Source organism: Notolepis coatsorum, assembly GCF_963971535.1.
Source record: "Notolepis coatsorum genome assembly, chromosome: 15".
Lineage (NCBI taxonomy): Eukaryota > Metazoa > Chordata > Actinopteri > Aulopiformes > Paralepididae > Notolepis > Notolepis coatsorum.
This window is the reverse complement of record NC_140179.1, coordinates 77649142-77659194: the sequence shown is the minus strand read 5'-3', so window position 1 is coordinate 77659194 and position 10053 is coordinate 77649142. Positions and strand designations below refer to the sequence as shown.

The 10053-nt window shown below is 46.2% G+C and overlaps 1 protein-coding gene across 1 annotated transcript in view; it reads right to left on the bottom strand.

Moving 5' to 3' along the window:
* Window positions 1-10053, bottom strand: part of apaf1 (apoptotic peptidase activating factor 1) — a gene marked incomplete at its 3' end in the record, with an annotated part of 195041 nt that overhangs the window by 102514 nt on the left and 82474 nt on the right. Inside the window, exons 13-20 of the mRNA XM_084331049.1 lie at window positions 9136-9262; window positions 8063-8188; window positions 5310-5450; window positions 5003-5128; window positions 4714-4866; window positions 3466-3594; window positions 2145-2270; window positions 655-774 (exon numbers count right to left, since the gene is read on the bottom strand). Of these exons, the coding sequence (XP_084187175.1) occupies window positions 655-774; window positions 2145-2270; window positions 3466-3594; window positions 4714-4866; window positions 5003-5128; window positions 5310-5450; window positions 8063-8188; window positions 9136-9262 (1048 nt within the window). The remainder of the gene's footprint in view (window positions 1-654; window positions 775-2144; window positions 2271-3465; window positions 3595-4713; window positions 4867-5002; window positions 5129-5309; window positions 5451-8062; window positions 8189-9135; window positions 9263-10053) is intronic.

Sequence of the window (10053 nt, the reverse complement as noted above, 5' to 3'; positions counted from 1 at the left end):
GGTGTCTGTCGCACACAGCTGGCCAGCTGACCAGACAGACATCACCCCACCTCTCATCTCCCTCTCTCTCCATCCCTCCCTCCCCTCATCCCACCATCCGTCTCTGGCATTCCCTCCCTCTCACAACATCTCTCTCTCCCTCCCCTCATCCAACCATCCGTCCTTCTGTCATTCCCTCCCTCTCTCCCTCCCCTCATCCCACCATCCGTCTCTCTGTCATTCCCTCCCTCTCTCCCTCCCCTCATCCCACCATCCGTCTCTGTCATTCCCTCCCTCTCACAACATCTCTCGCCCTCCCCTCATCCCACCATCCATCCCTCTGTCATTCCCTCCCTCTCTCAACATCTCTCTCCCTCCCCTCATCCCACCATCCATCCCTCTGTCATTCCCTCCCTCTCTCAACATCTCTCTCCCTCCCCTCATCCCACCATCCATCCCTCTGTCATTCCCTCCCTCTCTCAACATCTCTCTCCCTCCCCTCATCCGTCTCTCTGTCATTCCCTCCCTCTCACAACATCTCTCTCCCTCCCCTCATCCCACCATCCGTCTCTCTGTCATTCCCTCCCTCTCTCAACATCTCTCTCCCTCCCCTCATCCCACCATCCGCCTCTCTGTCATTCCCTCCCTCTCTCAACATCTCTCCCCTCATCCCACCTGCAGTCTGTTACAGTTGTCCGCAGCCACCACAGTGATGTCCTGGTCGTTGAAGAGCACGTCAGAGTCCCTCTTCAGGGAGACGGCAGAGGAGGTATGGACCTTCTTGGTCTCCCATAGCTAGATGGAGAGAGAGATAGGTGGAAGGAGACAGGCTCTGTTAACAGGGTTCCCACAGACATTGCAAAATGAAATTCAAGGACTTTCAAGTAGTTTTCTAAGCACTATTTCTTTTTTTTAAAGGGCATATTCTACAATGAAGCATTGTAAAAACAAGCCTGATATTTAAACGTGGATCCAATATGATCTGTGCCTTGATGGTGGTTACCATCCAAGATTGCCGTTCTTAATCCAATTCCCTTTTCCATCGTGAAAACGTTACAAAAGTCACATTAACGGGAGACTTTTTTTTTTTATCTAACCCTAACTAACCTTACTGTCATGCACTTGTCCTAATAAACTAACCTACACTGTAGCACTCAACACTTTGATGAACATTGTTACTCAGCTGATAGAGTTGTGCCCTTCCTGATGACTTGTCGTACAGAACTTGTAAGTCGCTTTGGATAAAAGCGTCAGCTATATGACTAAATGTAAATGTAAATGAGACGGGTAAACCGACAATACATTCACGCACGCAGGAGTTGTTCAACATACTGTAAATCTTTGCTCTTAAATGCAACTAGATGTGTGCCATCCTGTCCTGCTTCCGAACCATGCTCCTCAGGGACCGACGCATAACAGATGGTCGAGGGACACCAGACACGTCTCTCTCGATCAGACCAACTCATGATGTTCAATGTCAAACTCATTTCTGATCGTAGCAATCACAACAACTAATTAGGACAATGGCGGGAGCATCTGCACTCACTGATAGAGATTAATGCACACATGCGCGCGGGGTGGATGCACAGACATACACATACACACAAGCCATGTGTTGTTACACTTGTGACACAAAGCGGGGCTCGCATCTCCCTTTTGATGCTCCAAGGTGTTTTAATTGTGACAAAAAATAGCAGATACAACGTTTCGACCCTTCTGGTCTTTTTCAAGTATGAACACAACAGAAAATTGCATCTTTTTTATACAGGAAATTAAATGAATAAATTAGCTAGCAGCCCCACCTGGTGATCAGAGGCGGTACCAAGACTTGCATGATTTTTTTATACATTTTAGACATGATTTAGTAACAATTTATCTTTTACCAATCGACATTCTTTTTTTTAAAGATTTTTTTGAGAAATATATATATATTACCGTAAACACAGTATTGGATATGATTTGTTGCATCTATAGATAGGCATCAGTGTGTAAAGTACTTTCTTTGGACCCGGTCCAGGTCCTAGCCACTGTTTCATGTACTACTGTTTTTACAGTTTGGCTCAGCACCAAGGAACGGAGGATGTGCGTTATTTTTTCACCCCCCCCCCCCCCCCCCGCGCACACACACACAGACACACACACACACACACACAGACGTCTCCTACCCGCACAGTGTGGTCGTCGGAGCAGGACAGCAGCTGGGAGCCGTCGGGGGAAAACTGAAGACCGTGGACCCAACTCAGGTGACCACTACAGTCAGCCATCTTCTTATTGGCTTCTATGTCCCACAGCTAGGCACACACACAGACACACACACAACATTAGGGGAACAATATAATCTGTGAAATATATTTGAGAACAGAATATAAAAGCATTTATAAAAGCATAAATAGGTATAATTCTTTTTTTGTATTTCTCCACGTGGTAAATACACAGGTCACAACATGTTTACAGGAAGGTTTTGGAGTTGTATTTGGAGTGTATTTCGTGACTGTTGGGAACTAGGCTACACTGGCACACCTACTTCCAGTGAATGACGCTAAGCTAGGCTAACGGTGCGGCTGTTCCCTAAGCCTAATGCATGCACAGAGAAGAAAAGGGTATGTATCTGCTTGTCTAACTCCAGGGTAGATGGCAAATAAACGAATTTCACAAAAAGTTGTTCCTTTAACGACAGCACTTATACAATGGCATGCAAATGTATTGATTCTGAAACAGTCAAGTTAGACGTGGTTATTTCTCATAACAGACGCTCGTGATCCCAGAACCGCCCACAACCGAATTACAATCACTCCGCCAGTTCGAGTTTTGATTGATTGAACATTTTATTAATGTCCGCCTTGTTTCGAACTGGTTATGCTTAGGCCCTCTTTCGAAGTGGGTTATGCTTAGAGTTTATCTTTAGAGCAGGGCGATAGACCACCAGCCCTGATTCCAAACTCTAAGCATAACCAGTTCAAAACAAGGCGGACATTAATAAAAATTTAAATCAATCAATCAATCATTCCAATAACACACGCTCACTTCATTCTTAGATGCTTCTATAGAAAGTAGGTTCAAAAAAAAAAGTATAAAAGTATAAAAAAAAGTATAGCAATAAGGTTGGATGAATGCGCCAATTGTATAAAAGCCATTACACCACGCGCAGTCGTGCGTTATGAGAATTAGAGCATGCCTAGGGGGGGGTCTAACGACCACTAGGCATGCTCTAATTCTCATAACGCACTCCTGCGCGTGATGTAATGCTTAAATAACTATAAAAGTGGGAAACGCCATACTAGAGACTTCAAACGGATCTCAACATTAAATATGGAAGCTGTGTGTGTGTGTGTGTAGGTGTGTAGGTGTGTATGTGTATGTGTATGTGTGTGTATGTGTATGTGTATGTGTATGTGTATGTGTCTGTGTCTGTGTCTGTGTGTGTGTGTGTGTGTGTGTGTGTGTGTGTGTGTGTGTGTGTGTGTGTGTGTGTGTGTGTGTGTGTACCTCCACGGCGTAGTGTGAGAGGGCGATGGCCAGCAGGCTGCTGGTGGGACAGGCGTGACAGTACTGCACCGTACTCAGACGGCTGGTCTTGATCTCCAGCAACAGGGCTGCCGTCTCCACCTCAAACACCTGCGGTCGACAGGGAGAACAGCTGTCGTTCAGAGACACGCGCCTGATGTTATACACCGTCGTGTTGTTAGACGGAGCTCGTAGCCTTGGCAATGCCACGCGTTCACGTCTATGAACACGGTGTGTTCTTGTTCGGAAACAAGGGGTCGACAGCCAAAAGGTGGGTAAAGGAGGATAAAAGCATAAAAAGCTAGATTTAAATGCTAGCTGGATGAGCATCGGCGTTAGGGTCGGGTACCGTTCACATTTGAAGGTTTAATCTACCAACTGAGGTAGGTAGATAACATTTTTAGAGACTAAAGTGCCGAAAAAAGGTACCGGTATCGGTTCACATGTGAACGGTACCCAACCCCCTACTGCTGAGCGGTCTTTCTCGTCTTCCCACTTCAGTACGACGACGTAGGGACAAGCAGGGTGGACCGGGGAGATGTAGTTGGGTGTCAAATTTGGCATCTGTAGGTGTTATTGATTTACGAAGTACATGGAGGCAAATGTGATAAGACAGAGACATAAAATAAATAAATAAATAAACACAAACAAAACACCTAATACAATCATTCACACTCAATCTATGAACTCCCACGAAACTTACACCAGTACTAATGTACCACGTTCACCTACTGAAGAGATCCAACACAACCTCTCGCACGTTAAGTGCACACATACTGGTATGGTAGGGAATGCGACCACGGCACTCACAAAGACAGCGTTCCTGGCTGCACAGATGACACTCACAAAGACAGCGTTCCTGGCTGCACAGATGACACTCACAAAGACAGCGTTCCTGGCTGCACAGATGACACTCACAAAGACAGCGTTCCTGGCTACACAGATGACACTCACAAAGACAGCGTTCCTGGCTGCACAGATGACACTCACAAAGACAGCGTTCCTGGCTGCACAGATGACACTCACAAAGACAGCGTTCCTGGCTGCACAGATGACACTCACAAAGACAGCGTTCCTGGCTACAGCACTCACAAAGACAGCGTTCCTGGCTACACAGATGACACTCACAAAGACAGCGTTCCTGGCTACACAGATGACACTCACAAAGACAGCGTTCCTGGCTACACAGATGACACTCACAAAGACAGCGTTCCTGGCTACAGCACTCACAAAGACAGCGTTCCTGGCTGCACAGATGACACGTTTTCCGTCGGCGGACCAGGTGCTACACTTGACGTGGACCTCCGTCTCGTCGTCGCTCTCCGGGAACAGACCCTTCAGCTCGATGGTCTTCCACTCGTTGGCCGACGACACCTCAAACAGCTGGACACACAAAGTAAATGCAAAAAAAGTGTAATCGATTCGAATCAATATAAATAAGCCTGGTCTTTTAAATTTACAAAAAAAAATAGCAAAACAACTCTTCTACAAATACAAAATATAAGAGAGAGAGAGACACCTTGAGAGTGCCGTCACTAGAAGAGGTAGAGAGGTACGTGTCGTCTGGGGAAAAACAGCAGTGGTTGACCGGCTCAAAGTGACCAAACATTGTGTTCTGGGAGGACGGCTTGTTCAGGTTCCACAACTAGAGATAGAGAGAGAGGAGAGAGGAGAGAGGAGAGAGAGAGAGAGAGAGAGAGAGAGAGAGAGAGAGAGAGAGAGAGAGAGAGAGAGAGAATATATGAACATATGGTTAAGAGCATGCCCATTGGCACATATACAATCCACACACATATACACACAATATTTATCTCTAGTTTTTTCACCTTGGCGTTCATGAACTTGTCATTGGAGCAGGTGGCCAGTAGGAGGCGTCTCGTGGTGTTGGTGAACTGACAGTGGTTGACCTGCTCTTCGTGCTCCTCCTCGAACACCCTCAGCAGGCTACCTCGCTCTGCATTCCACACCTAGACACATTTTAGATGCTTTATTTATGTCCACATAAATACAGAGTACATTAACACATTGGACGCCAAACCCGGGATAAGTCGGGTTAACTCGCCATCGCTTGAGCGCCAAACCCGAGAAAAGTCGGGTTTTAATCGTTATTTCTTTTATTCGCTATATCCATTCATAATTCATCCATCCAGCCTGATGTTATCATTGGGAATGGGTCTGAGATCGCAAACGGCCAATACCGCCGCCTAACGCCTTGCGGCCGCTATTGCACTCCATTTGAAATGATGTGGTTTGTTTTCTGGGCCGAGCTGCGGCGTGCGGGCGGGGTCTAAATACTCCGGCAAGACAAGCGCTTATAGGGATGGCATCGACGAGGGTCCCCGCCCCCCGTTCATGTTCAATGCTGGATTACGTTGGAAACACGATCGCGATCAGTATTTGGAATGGCGATCAGATAATAAAGATCATAGACAAGGTAAGGAAGGACTATATGTTATCAATCTTGTGTTGATCCGATAATTTTTTCCCCGCGATCGGAGCTTGTGTCTGTAATGTACTGTGTAGCGTATTCCGTTGGTGGCGATCGAAGCATAGAAAAACAACCTCCCCCCACCCTTTCTTACATGCATGATGAAACATAATACCGATAATCTAGCGTTGATTTCAGATTGATTATTGATCCAGGCGAGAAATGGCACGGTTTATAATGAAATGCAGTAAACCGCTGTTTGGCGTCATTTCCCGGGATTACACAGAATCACTCTAAAACTATACTCATATTCATCACGGTATAAAATGGGAATGTATGGATGTTGACCGGAAGAAACTCACTGACAATTGACTGTTATTAGATCCATCTGAAGGCCCCTAACCACCAGCTTGTGAACATGACCCAATTGACCCAGGCTGCCAAAAATTAAAACTAAAACTTGACACTTGTAGCCTAGTTGTGAGATGTTCAGCTTGAGCTGCTGATATATCAGCAACTTGGTTAAAAAGGCTTCCTCCAGGCTGTGGTCGAAGGTACAGCCAACCTCTAGAATAAACACCTCTCTACTACTCTCATTAACCACCACAACGTCAGGGGTGAGATGTTACAGAACACATCTGAATCATTATCACACAGGCCAAACATACACAGCACATACACACGTGCACACAAGGATAGGCGGTCAATTCACTGAATATTTAGGGGAATTCCTTGCTATCGGAAAGGCTGTCCTATCAAATTATGTAAACAAATAATTGTCAATGCTAAATGATCAAAAGAAATTAACCACAATTTATATTTACATTTTGAATTGAAGTGAACACATGGAAGATTTTAAATATGAACTGTAAAATTCCTCTCTTGGTTTGGGTTTTGTTTAACCTCTTAAAAGTTCCAAAGGCCTGTCGCAACACATTTACAGCTGTCTGTCGCCATCACGTTGTGTTATTGTCTCTCACCCAACACATCGGTTGAAAGCTAAAATAGCCACCGATTAACACACTTGCTTGACCTAATTATTAAGGTGCTCCCATGGTCGAGCGGACTGGACTCTGCGAGGTCCGCGTGGACTCTTTGAGCTTTCATAGTCGAGCGTACCTCCGCGGACCAATTTCCTACATGTCTCGCGCCAGTTTACAAAAATGTTCCCACGCTGTTCAACTTCTGTCATGTCATCGTCATCCGATGTCAAAATAAAGAGTATGTTATCTCCGTTTCCAATATTTCGATAATAAAACTGGCAGTTTTACACACTTCATTTAGAAAAGCCATTCTCTTTTGCGAGTGAAAAAGCGAGTGGTCAGAGTAAAATGCAGATCAGCGTCACATTAAATGCAGGTCGATGTCAACCAAAACGCCGAGCAGCGTTTTGTGTGACACCAAGTGAGCGGCGCGGACGTCCGCACATTAGAAAATTGGAGCTTCGCACTTGAGTCCGCTTTGGGTCCGCTTTGAGTCCGCTCCGTGTACAGTCCGCTCGACTATGGGAGCACCTTTACGTGCTTCCAATCTCGGGTTATAAGACCAAACAGCCAATGAGCATCAGTTTAGAAAAAGTGACCGCCTCTAAATGAGCGGACAAATCACCACCGATGGTGACAATTATTGACCGTTTGTGTAGCCAATGAAATTCTGAAAAGAATGACATCTTATTTGAGTTGGTTTTCTGAGACCGAGAAGCGGTAAAAGCGTACCGTACGCAAGAGAATGAACGTGCGCCTCTCTGAGATTCCTCCCACTCCTTTTTGGAAAAACGCTGAAACATACCATGACATAAAGATGTGTAAAACACAATTTTTTTGTGATATTGTTATCAGAGTTGTGATGGCAAATTAAGTTTTTTTTAGGAGTTTCAGGAGATATGAATGGGAGTAAATGAGCCTGACACCGAAAATATGACAGCAACCTGCCAGCACAGGTTAACCCTTTCACTGCCGTACTACCAAATGTTAACCGTCTGTAGTGTGATAGTAAAGGGTTAACCTTTTGTGGTATGGTAGTGAAAGGGTTAAGCCAACGTTAGACACCGATCACTACTGGTCCGATGACTTTGTTTACACTCGAAAGCTATGAAAAACATGACATCTCCTTTCAAAATAGTGCTTGTGAGCCGACAGGCAGATGCTATACCTTGACCTTCCGGTCACTGGAGCAGGTTGCTAGGAGACGGTCGTCAGGGGAGAAGGCACAGCAGAGCACCTCGTCGTCGTGGGCCTGGATCTCCAGCAGCTTCTCTCCTGATGTGCTTTTAAACACCTGATTACACAATTAACACCCACACACACACAGAGAGACACACACAGAGAGAGAGAGACACACACACAGCGAGACACACACACACACACACACACACAGAGAGAGAGACACACACAGAGAGAGAGACACACACACAGCGAGACACACACACACACACACACACACACAGAGAGAGACACACACACACACACAGAGAGGCACACACACACACAGAGAGAGACACACACACACACAGAGAGAGAGACACACACAGAGAGACACACACACACACACACACACACACACACACACACACACACACACACACACACACACACACACACACACACAGAGAGAGACACACACAGAGAAACACACACACACACACAGAGAGACACAGACACACAGAGACACACACACACACGGAGAGAGAGAGAGACACACACAGAGAGACACACGTACACACACAGAGAGACACACACACAGAGACACACACAGAGACACACACACACACACACAGAGAGACACACACACAGAGAGACTTAGAGCTTATGGGGCAGGGTGCAGCAGGGTGAAGGTTAAGCGAAGCGGGAAGGCCGCCAGTTCGATCCCTGGAACTGCAAGTCAAATCTGTGTGGGGGGGAAGTGAGCAAGGCACTTAACCGCTTTCTGCTCTCGTAGAGAGGAGGAGCGACAACAGTTATGGCGGCCAGATGATTTTGACCGCGGTTAACCCTTTCACTGCCACACGACAGAAGGTTAACCCTTTACTATCACACAACCGACAGCGATGCTCCATCATTTGCATCATTAGCTCCGCATCCGTGTTACTTAGGGTTAACCGGCTGTCGTGTGGCAGTGAAAGGGTTAACTACAGTCACAAGTCAGTCACTTGGTCATTGAAAAACTTGGCACTATAGCCTAGCACGCACGCACACACGCACACACAACACACAGTGTTGTTTTACCCTTAGCGTCTTGCTGGCTCCACAGGAGGCGATCTTTGCCCCGTCGTGGGAGAAGCAGGCGGAGTAGATGGAGCCTTGGTGCGGGTGGACCACCAGGCGAGAGAGGCTCTCCAGACTGCTCTTATTACTGGAGAACACACAGACACACCAAAGACGATACAACAAAACACACACAAACCAAAGACAAAATTAAATAAAAAGGTATATTAAGACAAATCCATACTTGAACGTTAAGTACAAACTGACTACTACTGAACCCTTTCACTACCACACTACAGAAGGTTAACCTTTCACTACCACACTACAGAAGGTTAACCTTTCACTACCACACTACAGAAGGTTAACCTTTCACTACCACACTACAGAAGGTTAACCTTTCACTACCACACTACAGAAGGTTAACCTTTCACTACCACACTACAGAAGGTTAACCTTTCACTACCACACTACAGACGGTTAACCTTTCACTACCACACTACAGAAGGTTAACCTTTCACTACCACACTACAGAAGGTTAACCTTTCACTACCACACTACAGAAGGTTAACCTTTCACTACCACACTACAGACGGTTAACCTGTCACTATCCCACTACAGAAGGTTAACCTTTCAACGCCTCTACTTCCTCAGGCGCCTAAGGAAGTTCCAAGTCAGTCAGAAGATCCTTAAGAACTTCTACTCATGTACAATAGAGAGCATCCTGACTGGCAACATCACCTCCTGGTTTGGGAATAGCACTGCACAAGGCCGTAGCAGACTACAAAGAGTGACACGTTCAGCCGAACGCACAATTGGAGGGGGGCTTCCCACCCTCCAGAACATTTACAACAAGCGGTGCAGGGGTAAGGCTAAGAGAATCATCAAGGACTCCAGCCACCCGAACAACTGCCTCTTTGAACTGCTGCGGTCAGGCAAGCG